The sequence below is a fragment of the Saccopteryx bilineata genome, chromosome 8 (genome assembly GCF_036850765.1).
Source record: "Saccopteryx bilineata isolate mSacBil1 chromosome 8, mSacBil1_pri_phased_curated, whole genome shotgun sequence".
NCBI lineage: Eukaryota > Metazoa > Chordata > Mammalia > Chiroptera > Emballonuridae > Saccopteryx > Saccopteryx bilineata.
This window is the reverse complement of record NC_089497.1, coordinates 45,671,219-45,694,096: the sequence shown is the minus strand read 5'-3', so window position 1 is coordinate 45,694,096 and position 22,878 is coordinate 45,671,219. Positions and strand designations below refer to the sequence as shown.

At 38.9% G+C, this 22,878-nt stretch overlaps 1 protein-coding gene across 3 annotated transcripts in view; it reads left to right on the top strand.

The window, feature by feature from the left end:
- Window positions 1-552: 552 nt before the first annotated feature.
- LSAMP (limbic system associated membrane protein) overlaps window positions 553-22,878 on the top strand; it is a 741,157-nt gene continuing 718,831 nt past the window's right edge. For 2 of the 3 annotated variants that reach the window (XM_066240926.1, XM_066240924.1), the window contains exon 1: window positions 553-1,143. In XM_066240926.1, the coding sequence (XP_066097023.1) occupies window positions 989-1,143 (155 nt within the window). In that variant the 5' untranslated portion in view covers window positions 553-988. The remainder of the gene's footprint in view (window positions 1,144-22,878) is intronic. The other variant, XM_066240927.1, reaches the window with a different exon arrangement.

Here is a 22,878-nt window from a genome sequence, read left to right as displayed (position 1 = left end):
AACCTTAGCCTCCACTGTCAAGTTTATTCTGTTTTCCATTCCTCATCTCATCTTTGAGGGCAGGTTCCCCCCCACCCCCACCACCCCATGCTTTCTTGCCCTTCCCTGTTTCACTCCCTTGGTCGTGCTTTGCCTTCTCTTCTCCCCACCTCCTTTTTCCTGCTTTCCTCATCACCTTTCCCTCACCTTTCCTGGACTCTTGCTCCTGTCCTTTTACAGCTTGAGTCTCTCTCCTTCTCCCCTTTCTCTTGCACAGTATCTCCGAGCTCCATTCCCTTCTTCTTAAGGAAATCAGCCAGGCCTCAGATGGAGCTGTTGTCCTGACAACCTAAAGGTGCATCAGGCTTTCACTGAGGCTGGCTGCTGCTGAAGGGGGCAGTTGTGCTAAGCGAGGGGCTACGCCAAGGGGAGCGCGGAGCGGATGACGCGGAGAGGCTGTTGAAATCGTGGGGGCTGGGGGAGGGGCTGCGCTGGGAGAGGGAGGGACTGGAGAGAGAAACAGGAAAGGGAGGAGGGGGAGAGACACTGGGCTGCTGCCACTGCTGTGTGGGTTTCTTTACACTCCCTCACTGCCCACCCGCCCGCCTGCCTAGGAAAGTGGGTTACAGAGGAAGAAGCTCAACTGACACACTGGCAAAGGAGCATCCAGCCACACACAGAGCAGAGAACACCTTCCTTCTGCAGCCTTCTCTTCATCTTTTCTAGAGAGTTTTATATTTCTACTCTCTCTTTTTTTTAAATCTTGTTTCTTTGACTTTACCCCCCACCCCCTTGCTTGGGCTTTATGAGTGCTTTGTTAAGTCTTGGAGGGAAAAGAGACTGAGCGAGGGAGAAGGAAAGAGAGAGGCAAAGTGGAAAGGACCACAAACTGGCCAAGCCCGTTCTGCTTTGCTGCTGATGAAAGCCCTCTGTTTGTAAAGCCCCCTGGCTGAGCGGCGCGCACACACACACCCCGGAGCACACGGACCCGCAACTCGGCGTGGCCACCATGGTTGGCAGAGTTCAGCCTGATCGGAAACAGTTGCCGCTGGTCCTACTGAGATTGCTCTGCCTTCTTCCCACAGGACTGCCTGTTCGCAGCGTGGATTTTAATCGAGGCACGGACAACATCACCGTGAGGCAGGGGGACACGGCCATCCTCAGGTAGGGCTTTCCGGCAACTTTTCTACTGTATATATGTGTGTGTGTGCCTGTGTGAGTGTGTCTGTGTGCGCGCGCACATGTGTCTCTGATCTCCAGCTCTTGGTGCTGCAGGCGTGTGTGTGTGTGTGTGTGTGTGTGTGTGTGCGCGCGCGCGCGCCTATATGTTATGACTTTTACTGACTGACCCATGTGAGGTATCTACCAACAAATTTCAAGGGAATTCGGGTACCTGTCAAGGACTAGTATGGCTGGTTACATGTTATTTGGTTCTGAGGACCTTGTTTCTCTTATCAAGAAAATCTGACTTCCCCTCTGGTATTGGTGACTTTTGGACAGTTCTTTTTTTTTTGTAATTACAGATGCTTTGCACTTCAGAGTTAGTTGAGGTTCCTTAATTGGGCAAGAAGAGTTGTTATATTATGGCTCTCAGAGAGTGGTATACAGTACTGCATTCTCCATGGTGTGTGTGTGTGTGTGTGTGTGTGTGTGTGTGTGTGTGAATAAGCATATCAAGGTTTTTCTTTGCTCCAGCAGCAGACCTACAGGAGATTTGCTGTAGGGATCTTCTAATTGACATTGAGACAATAAATCAATCTTAGAACTTTGGTTGATTATGGTGCCTTTTTTGGAATGTGGATAGAAATCAACAAAAGAATGAAGAGGAGAACAAGAGGAAGAAGAAAAAGAAAAAAGAACTTGCCAAATTGCTGCTATTTAAGAATATGATTGTTAAGCACAGAGGATAGAGAAGAATTAACCTGGCATAAAATGAATATTTCAAATTGATGACTGACCTCAAAGTCTTATCTCTGCAGCTCTGCCAAACTCTGAAATATAATTTGGGATTGAAATTTGGAAAAAAAAGAGTCCCAAGTCCTTGGTAGTTTGACCCCTAAAAGGGACAGTGAACTAGAGAAACTCAAATGGAATCTAACCATAATTCTATTTCTGCAAAGCTCCAAGCTTCTTTTCCTGTGTTTCTATTCTTTTTAAACCTCCTCCACCTAGCGCTACCCTTAGTCCTTTTTTTTCTAGCTTTCCTTGGATTTCCATCAGTCTAACAAAAATTTAAAAAAAGAGAGAAAGAGAAAAAAGAATGAAAGAAAATGTTTTCCTTGGAGAGCTTTTAAAGTCTCACTTATCCAATAAAATGACCCTGTGTCATTTTGTCTATCTAGCTAATATTGCTTGTTGTGGCAATAAAATAAACAGTATACAATAGAAAATAAACCTCTAATCTGTGTGCAAGGAGCTGAGAGTGCATAAACCCCGGGCATCAGGGAGCAGTTTTGTGGCAGAGCTGCCTACAGCAGCAAAGTTTTCTTTCTCTTTCTCAAAAATAAATTTGGTTGGCTGTCACAGTGTCCTGCTTTGGGATCTCTAGCCTTATTAGAGAGGAGTGTGTGTGTGTGTGTGTGTGTGTGCTGTACATACTATGTTGTGTGTATGTTGCTGCTGATTGTAAAAACTAAGGGAACCCTAATGTGTAAGTACTCCTTTCTTCATTTCCTGAGCTCTGGATGATTATGGATCCCAAAGATCCTGGTATCCTAAGCAGATTTTCCCTTCCAGCTCTCCAGCCCTATAAACCTGCATGTATGATTTATCCACATGGAGTAATAAGATTTATAGAGTAATTTATCTGTTTGCGGAGGGTTTTGGACATGATACAGATAATGTTTTTGCAAACACATGAGCATGCTGTCTACAGTGCTAGAATTTATACTTTCTAACGTCATTAACCCTTCACTACTAAAGCAGTCTATGTAAATTCATGCTCTCCCTAGAAATATTTTTTTCCCACTGATTGTAAGAATAAGTATGGGAGACATAAATATCCTGGATGTCTAAGTTTTTATTTAAAATGCCTATGAACTTTGTAAGATCTTTCTACATCAGCAACTCCTATATCTTAAGCTGTAGCTAGTGAAGAGTTAGATAAGCATCTAAATCTTAATTCAGAGGGAAAAAAAGGTATTCTAATACTTCCACAGACTGTATGCACAGAGGTCTGTGTCTGTGAGAGACAGTCTTACTACCTGAATATCTCTGTATAATATAGATGTGTCTTTAGTCTCTGTGAGTCTGCAGCTCAAAGCAAATGGAGATTTTAAGCAATAACACTTTAGTAGACATTATAGTGTGAAATGAGGGTAGTGAGAAAAGAGAATAAATATAGTCGCACTTATTCCTTGGGAAAGAAGGGAGAGCAGCAGAGCATGCAAAGAAGGCACCTGTGAGAGTACATTGCTTCCCCAGACCTCTCACCTAAGGTGCCCTCATTTTCATTTATTTTGCCTTGGATAAGGCTTTCTTTCTGGGTTGGTGGAGCTCGATCAGAAATAACTATCGAGAGAGTCCCCTTTGTTTTCCTAGCTGACCTTCTCAATCTCTAACTGAATCCAGTAAGCTCTGTGGGTCAGTTTCCTGATGAAGAATGGTGTTCTTGCGTTCTGTTTACAAGTCCAGCCTGGGAAAGGCTTGCTTCTACTTTATTTGTGACATTTTACTGAGAGCACGAGCTTCAGGGGAGGAGAGGAAGGAGAACTGGATTCATTGGAAGTCACAGTAGATGTTTGGCACTGTGAAAGTTAAGTGGCAAGCAAAAAAAAAAAAAAAAAAAAAAAAAGAAAGAAAGAAAGAAAGAAAAATTCTCCCTCAATGAGTCTGTGGCCCTGAATAATCTGAAATGGTGTCAGAAGACAAGGGTGGTTTGTAGTTCTGGTGATCCAATGACAGAAGTTTGGCTGACAGTCCCCAATACATTTATCTTTACTGCCTTACAAGTGTTTCTTTTGCGAATTGTGCTCATTTTTGTATGATTATGATCTTTGGTGTATAATTATGCATCTTGCTAGAGAAGCATACACTAGTTTGGGGGGGGGTCTTGTTCTATAATTTCTATCTTTTGGAGGGGGAGACTATAGAATGAGGTTGACAAAACTAGATGGAAAGAGAGATACTCGTGTATATAAACATAAGCCAGATGTTTCCCAGAGAAGACTGTAGATCCTTATGAAGTCCTTACTGAGATTATTTAAGAGCTGAAGAAAACCACAGTACTATCATCCAACTCAAAGGCAAATAATTAAAGTATGATCTACAGACCAGTCGTGGCAGCAGCAGCATCTGGGGATACTTCCTTGGTCTACTGAACCAGAATTTGTGTTTATATTTGTATGAGCAGTGAAGTATGTGACACAGTTATTTGCCGGACTTATTTGTGGAGAAGTTTTAGGTGGCTTTTTTTTTTTCTGAACAAAGCCCATCTGCCTCACTGCCACCCCTCACAAGTGGAGGACTTCATCAGTTACTGGGTGAGGTCCTAGCACTGAGCTTTCCAACCCTCTATCTTTGCACACAGGCACCCATAGTGATTCATCTCCTGGTTAATCTCGGCAGATTGCAACCATGTTGCACTCTTGTGAAGTCAAGGGGAAAGTAGGACTAGATAATGTTCCAATCCAACCTTTAAAATTTAATTTTCAACAGTCCCACTGAGCATATTTTTTGTATTAGCATCATGTGTCTCTAAAGATATTTATAAAATACTTGATCTCAAGGTATCTGTTCAAAAAGTAACTTTGTAAAAATTACAAATACACATATATCAGGATATATAGCATAATTATATATATATATAATAAAATACAGGTGCTTCACATTATTATGACTTTAAATATTTTAAATTTGAGGTATTAAATTTTTATTTATTTCATGATTTTGACTATTTGATGTTTGGGAATATTATAATACTTTTTATGGAGATAACATTTTTCTCGTTTTAAATTGTAAATGTACCTAATAAGTGTTGGCTGTAAGAAACTTAGTATCTAAGTTAAGATAGTAACTATTTTTAAGTTTTCAAAAATTTAGGTCTTTTGTTCCCTCTATGTGTTTCTACATTAAGGAACAAAAGAAGAATCAACATAAAGAATGTGATTAATTGACCAGAAAATGTAAAAATTGTGTGCAAATTTCAAGGGAAAAAATAGCTTCCCTTCTGTATGGCATCTGCACTCAAACTCCTGACACAATATGTAGGTTTCTACCACTTACAATTCACTCTTTGAAAACAAACTTTGTGGGCTTGAGTCTATAGGGAGAGCCTGAAACAATTGTAGATTATTTTGTTCTGTAACTGAATCACTAAAAGTAATCAAACTTTGTTTGTTATTACTGACACTTTAAGAACCATCCATTGTCCTTAATATCTTTTATTAAATATATCTGATAAATAATGGAGTATAGCATACTACATATTATCTAGGAATATAGCATATTATATACTATTTTTAATATATTGATTTACAGAGAGAGATGAAGGGACACGCACACACAGAGGGAGGTAGAAACATCAATTTTGCTGCTCTACTCCTTCATGCCATCATTGCTTGACTCTTGTATGTGCCCTGAATGGGGATCAAATACATAACCTCAGCATGTTGGGATGATGCTCTCACCAACAAGTTACCTGACCAGGGTTTTATATACATGTTTTTAAAGGATGTTCGTGTCCCTGTGAATAATATCATCTGTTGTCATTAATGGCCTGAGAAACACAGCAGGCAAGTTTCATGTGACAAATACACATTATGATCATTTGTGTTTCTGTAAATACGAATCACCTCAGTATGTACACACACACACAATCACATATTTAAGTGATTTTTCTCTTATATGTAATTTGACTTTGATGAATTATTTGTAGAATTGTAGTACAAACAACCAAAAGTGACTGACTCATCCACAAAGTCAGTTAGTGAGGTTTAAACATTTTCTTCCTTCCTTCCTTCCTTCCTTCCTTCCTTCCTTCCTTCCTTCCTTCCTTCCTTCCTTCCTTCCTTCTTTCTCTCTCTCTTTTTCTCTCCTTCCTTCCTTCCTTCCTTCCTTCCTTCCTTCCTTCCTTCCTTCCTTCCTTCCTTCCTTCCTTCCTTCCTTCCTTCCTTCCTTCCTTCCTTCCTTCCTGTTAGAGGAGGGGAGATAGTGAGACAGACTCCTGCATGTGCCCTGACTGGGATCTGCCTGGCAGCCCCATCTGAGGCCAAAGCTCAAATATTCAGCTATTTTTAGCACCTGAAGTTGATGTGCTCCAATGGAACTAACTTCAGTGCCTGGGGCCACACTTGAACCAGTTGAGCCAATGGCTGTGGAAGGGGAAAAGAGAGAGAAGGGGGTGAGGGAGAGAGGGAGAAGCAGATAGTCACTCATTCTGTGTGCCAAGGAATCAAACCCAGTTTGTTCATATGCTGGGCCAATGCTTTAGCACTGAGTTACCCGCCAGGGCCATTTGTGTTTCTTGAAGTTGGTTCCACATAGTGGCAAACTCGGGCTAAAAATTGATAAGTGCATTTCGCTGTGGTCTCTGAGTGCTCCTCTTACAAATATTTGTGACTCACCTGATAGGAGGTTGCCTAAATGTGCACTTGTACTCCTCACTGTCATTACTTGAGCCTTAGAGAGTCCTTCTGTTTAGGTCATTACTTAGGGCCTACAGCCATTTGCCCTGTTCTTTTCTGAATGTCCTGCCTGTTACTTTGTAAGACTCAGAAGGTGTGGGCTCTAATTTTGGATCTATCCTTGCATACAACATGACTTGGAGCAAATCCCTTAAATATTTTGAGCTTTAGTTTTATTTATAAAAGGCTAAAACTATCTAGTTTAGTTACTATATGGGATTATTTACGGAAGCTCATAGAGGTAAAGTTGGAAAGTTTGTTGATTTGTAAACTGCTATAGTTAAACTATTAGTGATTTTACAACCATATGACTTATTAGTGATTTTCCAACCATAAGAAGACAGTTGTTCAGACTTAAGGCAGATCATTTTTGAAAATCAGTGTTTCTCATTCTTGAAGGTATATCAAAATTACATGAGTGCTTGTTAAAGCATAGGTGAGTTGGACTCTACATTCAGAGTCCCTGATTCAGTGAGTGTCTGGGAGGTTCTGAGATTTGCATTGCTAAGAAGTTCTCCAATGATGCTGATGCTGCAGGACTAGGCCATGCTTTGTGAGCCTCTGACCCCTGCTACTACAAGTATGTTCTGCAGATGCACATCTTAAGTATCTCATAGTCATTTATTAAAATCCACAATCTTAGGCCCTGGCTGGTTGGCTCAGTGGTAGAGCGTCGGCCTGGCGTGTAGAAGTCCCAGGTTCGATTCCCGGCCAGGGCACACAGGAGAAGTGCCCATTTGCTTCTCCACCCCTCCCGCTCTTCTTCCTCTCTGTCTCTCTCTCTTCCCCTCCTGCAGCAGAGGCTCCATTGGAGCAAAGATGGCCCGGGCGCTGGGGATGGTCCTTGGCCTCTGCCCCAGGCACTAGAGTGGCTCTGGTCACAGCAGAGCCATGCCCGGGAGAGGCAGAGCATCGCCCCCTGGTGGGCAGAGCGTCGCCCCCTGGTGGGCGTGCCGGGTGTATCCCGGTCCGGCGCATGCAGGAGTCTGTCTGACTATCTCTCCCGGTTTCTAGCTTCAGGAAAATACAAAAAAAAAAAAAAAAAAATCCACAATCTTGAGGTCTATCCAAGACCTAATAAATCAGAATTCACTTGTACCAAGTCCCCCAAGTGAATTATAAGCATATTAAACTTAGAGACATACTGCTTTAGACAATTCACAACCGTGACTGTATATGACAGTCAACTGGGGACCTTAAAAATACTAAAGCCACACATTCTCAACTCTCAGACAGTCTGATTTAATTAGTTTAGGTTAGGACCTGGGCACAGGTATTTTTTAAAAAATGATTCTCATATGTACACATGTTAAGAATCACTGCTTTTCTGGTTGAGGAACGTCTTTTGAAAACAATTTTTGACTATTTTTTCTTTCTTTCTTTTTTTAAAGTGAGAGGAGGGAAGATAGTAAGACAGAGCCCCACAAGTGCTATGTAATTTGATTTTGATGAATTACTTGTAGAATTGTGGTGCAAACAACCAAAAATGATGGACTCATCCACAAAATCAGTTGGTAAAGTTAAAACATGTTATTTCTTTTCTTTTCTTTTCTTTCTTTCTTCTTCCTTCCTTCCTTCCTTTCTTCCTTCCTCTCTCTCCCTTTCTCCTTCCTTCCTTCCTTCCTTCCTTCCTTCCTTCCTTCCTTCCTTCCTTCCTTCCTTCCTTCCTTCCTTCTTCTCTCTCTTTCTCCTTTCTTCCTTCCTTCCTTCCTTCCTTCCTTCCTTCCTTCCTTCCTTCCTTCCTTCCTTCCTTCCTCCCTCCATCCCTCCCTCCCTTCCTCTCTTCTTTCTTTCTTTCTTTCTTTCTTTCTTTCTTTCTTTCTTTCTTTCTTTCTTTTTTCTTTCTTTTTTAGGTTAGGAGAGGGGAGATAGTGAGACAGACTCCTGCATGTGCCCCAACTGGGATCCACTTAGCAACCCCATATGGAGCCAAAGCTTGAATCAACCAAGTTATTTTTAGTACCTGAGGATGATGCTCAGACCAACCAAGCTATCCTAAGTGCCAGTTTCCATTCTCAAACCAGTTGAGCCACTAGCTGTGGAAGGAAGGGTGAGAGAAGGGAGAGAGGAAAGGGGATAGAAGCAGATGGTCACTTCTCTTCTGTGCCCTGACTGGGAATTGAACCTGAGATGTCCATATGCTGGCCGACACTTTATCCACTGAGCCAGCTGGCCAGGGCCTAAAAACTATTTTTGGGATGCAGCATGTAATAACTATATAGTAAAATATTGGAGTTATATTGTATGGCTTAGAAAATATGTCAACAGCAAAGTTTTAAAAATTCAGTTGGGAGAGAGAAAAGAGATTGTCACCCATCCATTTTTTTTTTTTTTTTTTTACCATATGATCTCCTGTCTACAGTGTCATGGAAAATGGAGTGACTTTATTTTAATATGGATCCAATTTACATAATATCTATTGAAATAACATTATGCTTGATTTTTTTAAGTTGATTGTCTTGTGTTCTTTCATTTATATGAAGCAAGACACAATGCAGTTCTAGATTTTTGGTTTTTGGTTTTTTAATTTTTTTAGCTGTCTCTAAGAGAGAAAAGAGATAATATTTAGGCAAGAAAAATCTCTTCCGTGTTAACCAATGCAAACAGGCTTAGTTGTGTGTCTATTTTCATATACTTAAATATACTGCTGACAAAAATTAGGAGATACTTTATAGCTTCATATTCATTTTAAAATATCCCCTAATTTTTGTGACCAGTATAGATGATTTATGAGATACTGGTTACATGTTTGTAGAATTCATTATAACTTTTACACAGTGATAAATCTTTAGCTGAAATTTATAGATAAGTCTTTGTGTCATAAAGACTTTCATTGATGATACAGTACATTCAGAATTCTCAATAAATACACAGACTAAGATCTCAATAGCTTGAAACAGTCTGATCTACTAAATGAAGGTAACTGACAGTTACTTGGCCTACTATATAAGCTATTTTTATAATCAAATAAGATACTTTGTATCCATGTGTTTGATAAACTGTGAAATGGCATAAATATAAGCTCTTAATGAGATTATTATCATTATATTCACAGTAGGAAATAACTTTTAGAAAATGAGAAGATTTAATAAAATGAGCTTTTAATTTTTATTCTATGGTCAAGTTCGGTTATTTGCTCTAAGATGTTTGTATTGGTTTAAGTTCTTTAAAGTCACATATATCTTAGCATATATTTGACTTATTTTTTTCACAGGAACACAGGACAAATAAACACATTTTTTTTTTTGTAGTTACCTATAATCCAAACACAGTCTCAAGTTAATGAGTGATTAGCATTTACACACACAAAAAGAAACTTTGCTTCAGATTTTGTTAATTACTCTAGGATAAACTTTTAGAAATTTAGAGTATGGGCAGTCTTTGGATATTAAGCAGTCTATCATCACATTTTTAAAAATATTTTATTTATTGATTTTAGAGAGAGGAGAGAGAGAGAGAGAGAAAAGAGGGGCAAAGAGTAGGAAGCATCAACTCATCATTGCTTCTCATATATGCCTTGACTAGGCAAGCCCAGAGTTTTGAACCAGCAACCTCAGCTTTCCAAACTGGCACTCCATCCACTGTGCGACCACGGGTTATGCAGTCTACCAATTCATTTTAAAGTGTTGTAACTGAGAAGAGAAAAAAATGTAGTTGTCTGTCCAAAGATTTGAGTGACCATTTGAAAACTAGAATTCATATTTCCTAATCATTATTCAGACTGCAATGATCTTCCTGGTTTGCATCTTATCCCACGTTGTGCTGTTTTTAACCAAAAATTATGCTAAAAATGTCTCTCCCTTTCTTCTCTTCCTTCCTCTCCCCTCCCTTCCTCTCTCCTTTCCCCATCATTCCCCTTCTCCCCTCTTGCCTCCTTTCCTATTTCTTTTCCATCTTCTCCCCTTCTCTCCCTCCTCTCTTTTTCTTTTCCTCTTTTTTTCCCTCTCCTCTGCTCCCTTCTTCTTCCTCTCCTCTCTTCCCTCTCCCATCCCTGAAACTTAAAGCTGGACTTGCCCACATGGAGGACTTTCTAGCTAGAGGAAGTCAAGAAGGAATTTTGGAGGAAATGGCTCGCTTTTCACATACCCACTATTTGTATTAACCAAGTAGGTTTTCTTTCCTTTACTTGAAGCCTCCATGTTATATTTTCAAAGCCATTGTTATTGGCAGAACCTATACAACATTTTGTAAAAATTATTTTCTCCTTGTTTCTGGTACCCTGCCTATTACTCAAATATTTTTTTTTTTGAATTCTTAGCTTATCCCAACCCCACCAGTACTTTCCTTGGGTTCCTAAACCTTATTACCTTCTCTTTGTTGCTTATAACCTTCTGCCTGGTTAAGTCCCCTAGTACTTGTCCTTCTCAGAGACCCTAATTAGGATGGCTATAGTGATTGCAGTTCAGGCCACTGCTTTCAGCGGGCAGGCTGTCTTCTGCGCAACCTCAAGGATTACTCTGCACCTCGTAGTCCTTGTAGACGGTAGTTAAAATTCCTTGAGGAGGGTAGAATTGTTTTTCTAATTTGTACAAACTTTACTTTGGGCTAACAGTCGTCTAGGGGTGTTAACCTGGGAGGAACTGGACAGAGATCCAGACCAGTCTTCTGTGATGGTGGAAGCCCTGTGTGATAAGCCCTCCTGCAAGTAGCGGGGGGTTTCTGGGATGGCATGCAGGACCAGGTCTTGTGAAGCTTAGCAGGAGAGTGGTACAGCCAAGGGGGCTCCAACATGTTATACCAAGAAAAGGGTAGAGCACACTAAGGGAAAGAACAAGTCAGCAGGTCTCAGTAAGCCCCTCAGGGAGGTCTGTTAGATCATTGGAGAGACTCAGTCACATGGCTGAGGCTCAGAGAAAAAACAGAATGCTTTGGAGAAGGACTGGCTTAAATAGAGCATAGCTCTCAAAAATAAGAGACCGAAACCCTAGATATATTATTACAATAGGTAACATGGTCAAAGATAAAGTGAAGATCTGTATCAAAACTGTTGTAATCAAGAATACGGAGCTGTATCTTTTAAAACACTTGCTATCTGAACTTGGGATCATAAATCCTGGTCCAGCTAGATGCGGGAAAATGATGGCAAAGGTCTGAGATGAAGTAAGAATTGGCCCTACGTGCCTCTTCAGCCTTAGGCAGCTTGAGCGGATTACATCTTTAGTCTACTGAGGACTTCCTCAGTAGTAGTTAGCAGAACCATGGACCTATCTCAGGCCTGTTGTTTTCCATTATCAATCTAGAAATGGGACTAGATCCTTCAAAGGCTTCTCACCCTTCCAGTTAAAGTTAAAGCTCCTTGTATTGGCTACTTCTTCATGACCTGCTACCTCATTGTGTTCACTAATATAGAACCACTTACAGTTTCTGCTTGTGAATATATGAATGTATGTACACTACAGTGCTGGTTCTGACCTTTACGATGCTCTCTCTGTCTGGAGCCTTGTTTCCTCCCTCTTGAACTGCCCTCTCCCCCAACATACTTCTTTGATAAGTTACCTCCATCTGTTCCTTCCAGGTTCAAGGCTAGTGCTGGTGCTGTCTCATCCAGTAAATTTCTTTTCCATTCTCCCAAACTGGGCTAAGGACTCTCTTTATTATTACTGATAGTCTCTTTGCATATTTCCCCTTAACTTTATTGAGGTATAACTGACTAAAAAATTTTATACATTTAAGGTGTATAACCTGATGATTTTAAATATGTATAAATTTACATATATATGTGTGTGTATATATATATATACACATATATATAGTGAAATGATTACTACAGTCAAGTTAATTAACACATCTGCCACCTCAGATTGCTACCATTCTTGTACATGTGGTGAGAATACCCACGATTTACTCTCCTAGCAGACTTCAAGTATACAGCACATTATTACTAATCATGCTGTGTATTAGAGCTCCAAAATTATTCACCTTATAACTGAAAGTTTGTATGCTCTGACCAACATCTTCACATTTCCACCATCTTTCAGCTCCTGGCAACCACCATTCTACTCTCTGTGACTTTGATTGTTTTAGATTCCACATGTAAGTGAGATCATGTGGTATTTGTATTTTTCTGTTTAGCTTTTTTTTTTTTTTTACCATTTAGCATAATGCCTTTCAGTTTATCCACATATTTGCCAATGACAGGATTTTCTAGTGTTTTTTTTATAGCTGACTAATATTATAGTGTGTGTTTCTATGTAGATAGATAGATAAATAAAAATGTAGCTCACATTTTCTTTATCCATTTATCCATCAGTAAATACTTGGGTTGTTTTCATATGGTGGCTATTGTGAATAATGCCACACTGAACAGAAAGTGCAGTTATCTCTTCATGATACTGATTTTGTGTCCCTCAGATACATATCCCGAAATGAGAATGCTGGATCATATACATACCTCAATTTAGCATTTACTACACTTTAAAACATTTATATCCACTCTTGTCTTAAGTATATTATCAGCTCTTCCAAGGAAGGAGTCTCATCTGTTCTATATCCCAGAATTTAGCTTATTTCCTGCAGGTGCTCAGCTAAATATTTGCTCACTGAATTGAACAGATAGGGATAGTCATACTATAAATCAATCAGACCAGATATTGGCTTATTAAAGAGGAAACAAATCGGGAAGAGACACAAGAACAAAGCAAGAAGTGTTAGTGGTGAAATCAGCCAGTGCTGAAAAAATATGGATGTCTACTTTATGAAGATAAAGTCATAAAGTCAAAGGTGGATTCTTTTCTGACCACTGGTGGCAGGGGGGACTTGGCTAGTCCCACTTTCAACATTTTCATTTCAGCTACTCTTTTCAAGCATAGATTTCTGGAGAATGAGGAAGGCAAATAGAAACATTTTAGGGGGATCCAAAAACTTTAGTTGCAGGCGCCCTAACAATGTGTTCCATTCTCTGATAATTAACTTTTGGTGAAACTAGCAGTCACTCAGTGCACCTGAAGTGAGGCACGTGCAACGTCTGTGAAGAGCTCAGCACCACAGGTGGGTGTGAGAGAAGGCAGCCACCTTCTCTGAGCTGCACAGGCTTTCTCCCTCTAGTGGTGGCTGTGAACTTTCAGGGACTAAGTTAGGGATTTGGGAGTTCTGCAGTGTTGAGGTTGTTGTGCTACAGGTATATTCCCTTAATCTGTTCTATTTTCTTGTGAAGTAAGGCAAGGTACAGATTACTCACACTCATTTGACTCAAAATAGTTATTTCTACTGACCAATGATGACAACCTGGCGTTTTCAGTGTAGAGCTCATGACCCACTCCTGGAGAATATCAAACTTGGTTGTGCAGTAGACTGTAAAAATCCCAAATTTCCTCCTGTATATTTTGCCATAATGCACAGGGCACTATTTATATAAGTCAGAGGAAAATCCTGTAACTGAGGAAAAGTACAGTTTGGCTTCCCATACAATCATACATTACTACTTATTATAATATTTTGATGATGCATTTCTCTATTGACTTCATGCTTTGAAGTTATCTACAGTTAACAATATTCTTTCTAAAATTGTGCTTTAGTCATGCTAATATTTCCCACACTGTTAGGGACAAAAGATAAACATAAAAGTGAAACAGTTTAACACTAAGCCATGCATAGCCAAATGTCTACATGTGAAAGCACTGAGAAAATTAATTGGTTTCCTAGTTTCTAATTTTTGTGCTGCTTCAGTTACACCTCATTCTAGCACTTCTACAACAAGCCTGTTTATTCTCGGGGGGGGGGGGGTTGAGTCATATGTGATTGCCAGTTTTCAGCTTATCACCATCTGGCAATAATCAAAGATTGCTGTAATCTTATGCATGTTCATAATATAATTGTATGAGCATCTCTTAAGATCAGCGTTTTATATTATTGAATTTTTAACTTAGCAGATGAACAGATTTTTCTTTGACTTTCTGACCTCAGTTCTTCTATCTTTTGAGATTCTAATATAGTGAACTAATATGTAATATCATCACTATGACAAGGAACTTCCTAAAGTCTATGATGTCAATAGATTAGGTTAATTTCTAGATTGAACATTAAGGAATTTAAGTGTTGGTTCCACCAAAATTATTAACTGTATAAAGCTGGGAATTATCTTTTCTTGTTCCAATGCAAAAATGAGTATAATACTTTTTTTTTTTGTATTTTTCTGAAGTGAGAAGCAGGCAGGCAGAGAGAGAGACTCATGTGTGTGCCCGACCGGGATCCACCCGGCATGCCCACTAGGGAGTGATGCTCTGCCTATCAGGGGCATTGCTCCGTTGCAACTGGAGCCATTCTAGTGCCTGAGGCAGAGGCCATGGAGCTGTTCTCAGTGCCCGGGCCAACTTTGTTCCTGTGGAGCCTTGGCTGTGGGAGGGGAGGGAAGGGACAGAGAGAAAGAAGAGGGAAAAGGATGGAGAAGCAGATGGGTGCTTCCCATGTTGTGCCCTGTCAAGGAATCGAACCCGGGACTTCCACATGCCTGGCTGACACTCTACTACTGAGCCAACTGGCCAGGGCCTAATTCTTTACTAACCTCTTGAACAAAGAGATGCTAGTCTGATGAAGTGACATAGTTTTTCATATGGCTGAATACATCAGAAGAAGTGCATAATTTTATAAGTGTGATAATGCTATGCTTTAATTAAAAAATAAACTCTGACATTAACTTATAAGGGTCATTTTATAGGGAATTTTAAAAAAATATTTTTCATTGATGTCTTGAAACTTGTATAATAATAAAACAGAACTCAAAATTCAGTTCTTCAAAAAATAAGAATATGTATTTATGTGGATTATGTAATGGTATGTAAACAATTTATGATCTGCATTGTATAGATATGTTTGAACATAATATTTTAATTTTAATTTTTTCTGCTTATATTTATAACTATAAAGCAAAGTAAAAACATGTACTGTATGTGCTTTTTGTATGTTCATAAAAATTACATAGACAAAATATCAAAATATAAATGTGATATAATTGTGAACTTGGGTCATAACACAGTTTATTGGAATAAGTAATTATGATACACTGATGACAGGAAACTTTATTTCAGAAAACCAAAATTTTCAGGCAATTACGGATGTGAACAGATACAATATATAAGAAGGATCACCTCACCAGGCAATGGCACAGTGGCTAGAGGATTGGCCTAGGATGCTGAGAACTAAGATTTAAAACTTCGTGGTCCTCAGCTTGAGTGCGGGCTCAGCTGGCTTAAGCACAGGCTCACCAGGTTGAGCATGGAATTGTTGGCTTAAGCCCAAAGGTCACAGACTTGAAGCCCAATGTTGCTGGCTTGAATCCAAGGTCACTGGCGTGAGCAAGGGGTCACTCTCTCAGATGGAGCCCTGAGGTAAAGATACATATGAGAAAGCAATCAGTGAACAACTAAGGTGCTGCAACTATGAGCTGATGCTTCTCATCCTTTTCATTTCCTGTCTGTCCCTCTTTCACTCTCTCTCAAAGAAGAAGAAGAAAAAGAATCATCATCTAAGGGCTTTCTTAATTTATTTTGGTTAATATGTTTATTTTTAATTAATCATTATGCGAGTGCTAAAATAATTTTGTAAGACAGGCCAGACAGTGTTTCTTGTTTATATTACACTTTGACTATCATATAGCTCCTAAGAGCAAAAGAAAATTTTATATTTTTTTTCTATATGTATTTTAAGATAGACACCAATGTTGTCTTAACTAAATCAGAAATAACTTTTAAAAAAATAGAATACTTTTTTTGTATTTGTGATCTCGATTCTAGGCTAAATTTCGCTTTTCTTTCAGGGTAAGTCATCATGAGATCTAGCGGTTGTTTACAGTCATGTTTAGTCAAGGTGAGACTGGCCACTGAAAGAGAAGAATATGAATTTAATTAAATTTTAATGTTTTTCAAGTAAAATAATTATAATTATGCTTTTATACCATTTTCAATACTCAAAACCTAAGACATGTAAAAAATTAATAGAGCAGTATGAACAGTTTCAGCTGTAAGATTCAAATGCATATTCCCCAAGTTACTAAAACAACTTGATGGCATGATCGCAGAAATACTGTTGCTACCATGTGAGACCTGTAGAAAACAAAAGGCATTTCACACAGTTGGTGGCATGCAACATTGTCCTAGTTGTAAATAAAATGGGGTAACTAATATTAAATCAATAATAACAATAAAAGCTTAAGTACTAGAATATTATAAAAAGTTAGCAGTGAGCCAACATGGGTTCTCTGGGAACAAAGTATAGCATGGTAAATAGATTTCTTTAAAACAACAAAATTTCAGAATGGTAGATCAGGGACATATCATTCACTCTGAGTATCTGTTGTTTAACAAGTTTCTCCTGATATAAACAGATGTTGGGTCTATAATGAACTAGATTTTGTTTTTAGTTGTTTGGATAATTATGACAAAGAAACACAGACTGATAGTGGTGAAGGATTCTCCTAGTCTGTGTTTGGCCATGTTCAATATTTGAAGAAAAACACAGGAAGCAAAGTTCCTACTGTGCATATAACACAAAGAAAAAAAGATTGTTTGTTGGCAGAATTATAAGGTAAAAATGAATGAAATCTATAGGGGGCAGATTGTAGCTTTATATAGAAAGAATGTTATTCATATTTCATAAATATGTGAGTTCATATATCTCATTAAAAAGAAGGAAGAAAAGAGAGAAAGCAAGCAAAAGCAAAGCAAAGAAAAAATATAAGGTGGTTTATAATTTAAATAAGCAAATAAGCTTGAATTATTTTGAAAATGAACATTCAACTAGATTTATGGCATAAGGAAAATAACGCAGCTCTGAGCCAGGAGTCATAGCTCCAAGTATCGCCTCTGCCAGTACGAGCTTGTGAAAGTGGGCAAATCACTTATGCCTGCTGAACCTCAGGCCCTTTATTTACAAAATGAATATGATCATAATAATATTTACCCTCTCACCTCAGAAGGTTAGAATAAAATAAAAAGGATCTACAATTATATTTAGATAGATGTATTTATTTTATAAATATCATTTGCTATATTCTGCCAGGTGGAATAGTTTTCCTTGCAAAAAGTAAGTTTTTAGTCACTTTAGTATTTAAGAAAAGGCTAGGTAACCACCATTAGGAAACATTATATTAAAAAAACCGTTATGTAATAGAAGGTTAAAATAATGTCTCATATTTATCTACCACTAATAATCTATTATTCAGTATTATTCTGAATTTCCACTGTGGTTTATTTTCTGTGTGTGTGTGTGTGTATTTTATTTTTGCTGACATCCCATTATAATTTTGCTTATGAAGAATTTCATTATTCTTTCAATGGATGTTAATATTCATACTTCTACTACTTTCTTTCCACTGGAGAATTTGCAAACATGTTGAGAGAGAGAGAGAGACTCTGTTTTCTAAAATGGTCTATTTAGGCCTTTCTTCTTTCTATGTGAAACAATGTCAAGACAAATCCGGTCATAGAAGGAAACCTTTTCATACATCCATCTTCATTGAAATAGATAACATTGATCAGGTCAAATGGTGAGCTCTCTTACTTATTCTTTTTTTTTTTTTTTTTTTTTTTTTGGACAGAGACAGAGAGAGAGTCAGAGAGAAGGACAGCTAGGGACAGACAGACAGGAAGGGAGGGAGATGAGAAGCATCAATTCTTTGTTGCAACACCGTAGTTGTTCAATGATTGCTTTCTCATATGTGCCTTGACGGGGGTGGGTGGGTACAGCAGAGCAAGTGACCCCTTGCTTAAGCCGGAGACCTTGGGCTCAAGCCAGTGACGTTTTGGGCTCAAGCCAGCGACCATGGGGTCATATCTATGATCCCATGCTCAAGCCAGTGACCCTGCACTCAAGCTGGTTAGCCTGCTCTCAAGGCAGATGAGCTTGCGCTCAAGCTGGTAACGTCAGGGTTTCAAACTCGGGTCCTTCGTGTCTCAGTCTGATGCTGTATCTCCACTGCACCACCACCTGGTCAGGCCCTTACATATTCTAACTACATCTATTACTTCAGCTAATATGTTAATATAATTTCACCTGAAGTACACCTTATGGTTCTATACTCTACTAATGTTCATCTCTAACTGAGTATCTTGTTGCCATCTGAATTTGGAAATTATGGGGAAAAAAAAAAAATTTTTATATTAACCCTTAAGTAGTCACCATATCTCAACCTTTTTGTCCATGGCTCATTGTTACCTCACCTCCTGCTGAAACCAATCCCTTTTACCAGGTTCAGCATTTTAGCTTTCTTATATTTTTGTATGCATCTTTACTTATCATTTTTTTGTGGAACAACTTTAACTTACCAAAAAGTTCAACGGTCAAAATTTATAGACTACAACTGTCAGAGTATGAAACCAGTCTCTTTCCTGTTGAGCTGACAGGGACTAATCCAGTTACCTCGTCATCACCTCAGCGGTGTTTACGGTGAAAGAAGCAGTGATGCGCAGCTTTGTCTTTGGAACCAGGTGACTTAATACACAATGTGGCATTTTGGGTAATAGTTTTGAAAGGACTCAAAAAGATCAAGGAAACAAAAGTGGGGATTTAAAAGGAGAAATGAAAAGACAGAGACAGATTAGGAGCAAGCAGATTAGGGAAGAATCATATGTCTAGATTTGAGTAAAACACAGATAGCCCCATTCCAAAGTGGGTTATCTATATGTAAAGCTGATAATATTCCCAGGAATGTCACAATTTCCCAATGGAAATCTGTGGGTGCTAAAATTAAAATGGAGCTTGTTAAAAGATAAGGACAAGGGATCCTAAGAATTATTCAGTTAAATCCTAACTATGTCGGAGTTAATTCCTTGTGGAGAGTCTCAGTTTTCTTTAATCTTAGTACAGTACTAAGAGAAAAGGTTTATGTAACCAGTTTCCAAGCTGTTGTCTCTTAGCAGCTACAAAATTATTGCAAAGGTTTCAAACTCCCATGAATAATGTATCTTAAACATTAATAAAGTACCTTTTTAAAATATGTGTAGACTATTAAAATAAAAATGTTTTTTTCTAAATTTATGGTAACTTTTTAAATGTTTTTTTTTCCTGCTTTTTATAATTTCCTCAATTACAAACAGGTTAGAAAATTTGATGATAAAAGGATTCTGCTATTTAGAAAGTTTGAAGACCATTCTATACCAAGTAAAGATAAGTTCAATTAAAATATAGGTAAGAGCCTGACCTGTGGTGGCACAGTGGATAATGCATAGGCCTGGAAAGCTGAGGTCACTGGTTCAAAATATAGCTAAGAAATGGAGATAAGTCAGGGTGGTAGAGAGAGTCCTAAGTAAATAAGGTAGACAATGATTGGAAATGCAAACATGGGAAAAATAGGGAACAAATACAAAAGGATATATAACATGGAATAGATTTTTAAAGTAAGATAAATTTAATTGGTTAAACTAAGTTTGAGGGGTAGAATTGCCTGTTGATGAGTGAACCTGAAGATTTGGTGGTCAGAAAAAGATCTGAGTTTCTTAGGATCATGAACTATTTTCTTGAGGAGATAGCTTAAACCAGTGGTTCTCAAAGTGTGCACCAGGGTGCACTAGTGCACCCTAGAAGATTTCCAGGTGCACCCTCTGGTATTCCAGAGAAACATGTGCCTGATGGGGACCAAAGAACCACCAGGGTTTTTGGAGTTTAGATTTTTGGGGGACAGAGGTGTGGGGAATTGGCTGTAAGCTGACAATCTGCCCAACCCCGCACCTCACTTGCCTGATTAGGTTGCAAAAGGCTGTTAAGCTGTGGTGCTGGATTGTTTACACTACCCTCCATGTTCCCCGGAAAGACTGGAGGCAAGTTTCTTCTATCTTTTGTTTGGTGTAAAGTTAAAATGATATGTATGGTGGGGGTTTTCTGCACTCAACACAATTAAGAGTAAAAAGAGAGGAATTCTTCAATGTATTGATGAGGAAATAAGAGTTTGCCTTTCAAATATATGCCCAAACATTGAAGAAATCACTAGGACACATCAGGCTCATGTTTCTCATAAACAAAAGAATGAAAAAACTTAACACATTCATGCTGGGACCAGCCGAATTTACTAAATCTTACTAAGAATGTATCTATATCTATATCTATATATATATATCTATATCTATATCTATAGATATAGATATATATAAAGATAACTTTTTTGTCCTTTTTCAAGTTTTTAACCCTTCTTTTTTACAAATTCTAAAAAGCATAACAAAAAATGTAACATAAAAATGTTTTATAATGTCAGAATAAATTTAATTTTGTCATATTTATTTCATGTAATTATCGTAAAAGCACGCTTGGACTTTATATTTTTTCTTTAATATTTGACTTAATTATTATAACATATTTCTCAGAAATTTGTATATAGTGTGCCTACAATTATTTGTAGGATTTTAAATGTGCTCTGACTTCAAAAAGTTTGAGAACCACTGGCTTCAAATGTAGTTTGCATGACATTGCCAGGGGAAAGAGTGCAACATAGGTAGTTAGTATGCATTACTAGTGGTGGGATTCAGCCAGTTCCTACTGGTTTGGTAGAACCAATACATAATTTTTTTTGTTAAGTTCGGCAAGCCGATTGTTCAAATGGCACTTGTAATTAGGATTCTCTTAGAGGTGGGTGCCTAGGCAGCCGCCCAATGTGGAAATCACAAATTGAACTTTCTTATTCTTTTTTAACGTTTATTTGTGCAACAACATTTTTGAAACACCCATAGTAATGTTCATTCCATCAATAGGTGAAAAAATTTGACAGAATGATGCTTGCAATATTTACTTTTTCATTTCATAAAACTCATTATACCTGGCCCTGGCTGTTTGGCTCAGTGGTAGAGCGTCGGCCTGGTGTGCGGAAGTCCCGGGTTCGATTCCCAGCCAGGGCACACAGGAGAGGCACCCATCTGCTTCTCCACCCCTCCCCCTCTCCTTCCTCTCTGTCTCTCTCTTCCCCTCCTGCAGCCAAAGCTCCATTGGAGCAAAAGATGGCCCGGGCGCTGGGGATGGCTCCTTGACCTCTGCCCCAGGTGCTAGAGTGGCTTTGGTCACGACAGAGTGACACTCCGGATGGGCAGAGCATCGCCCCCTGGTGGGTGTGCCAGGTGGATCCCAGTTGGGCGCATGCATGTCTGTCTGACAACATGTCTGTCTGACAACAACAACAAAAAAACCCTCATTATACCTTTGATGAAATACTACATTTTAATTCCCTTGTGTTTGTTAATTCAGTAAACAAACATATAACATAAAGAGAAAAAGTGCCAAACAACCAGAAGATAACAAGCTGTCATTTGTTTCACCTTTGTGTTACACCCAAAATTCCCCCAAGATATTATGAGTGCATTGGTGTTCCCTGAATAGTGAAACCGATAGGAAGTTAGGACACAATGAACCAATAAAAATATAGATTTCAATGGTTATCTTATCACCCATTTCAGAAGCCAAGGAAGTATTATATGCTTGAAATAATAAACTACCTTTTAGTGTATCAATTTTTTATACTTAAAATGGTCATTAAGTCAGAGAACCAGTTGTAAAATTATTTGAATCCCACCACTGTGCATGACCCTCTCCTGGACTTACTATGGGGATTAAGTAATTGTCCAACATAAGTAAATTTATAGTAAAACTCAAGCTTTGGGGCTCTTCACTTACATGGGTTACCCACTATGAAGCTTTATCTCTAATTATTAATTTATCATTTAGTACTTTATTTTATTTTATTTATTTTTTTAGTGAGAAAAAGTAGTCAGACAGACAGGAAAGGAGAGAGATAAGAAGCATCAACTCATAGTTGCGGCACCTTAGTTATTCATTGATTGCTTTCTCATATGTGCCTTGATGGGGGGGGGAGAGGAGGGGAGGGCTCCAGTGGAACCAGTGACCCCTTGCTCAAGCCAATGACTTTGGGCTTAAGCCAGTGACCATGGGGTCTATGATCCTCTGCTGAGGCTGGCGATCTCTGGGTTTCAAACCTGGGTCCTCAGCATCCCAGGTCAATGCTCTATCCACTGCACCACCACCTGATGAGGCAATAATGGAAATTCTTATTCCCATTGTTATCACTCTCTTCCAAGTCCTTATAAGTACATGACTGACTGCAGTGTTTCCGTGTATTTTTTTTTCTGAAGCTGGAAATGGGGAGAGACAAACAGATTCCCACATGCGCCCCACCAGGATCCACCTGGCACGCCCACCAGGGGGCAACACTCTGCCCACCAGGGGGTGATGCTCTGCCCCTCCGGGGCGTTGCTCTGTTGCGACCAGAGCCACTCTAGTGCCTGGGGCAGAGGCCAAGGAGCCATCCCCAGTGCCAGGTACAACTTTGCTCCAATGGAGCCTTGGC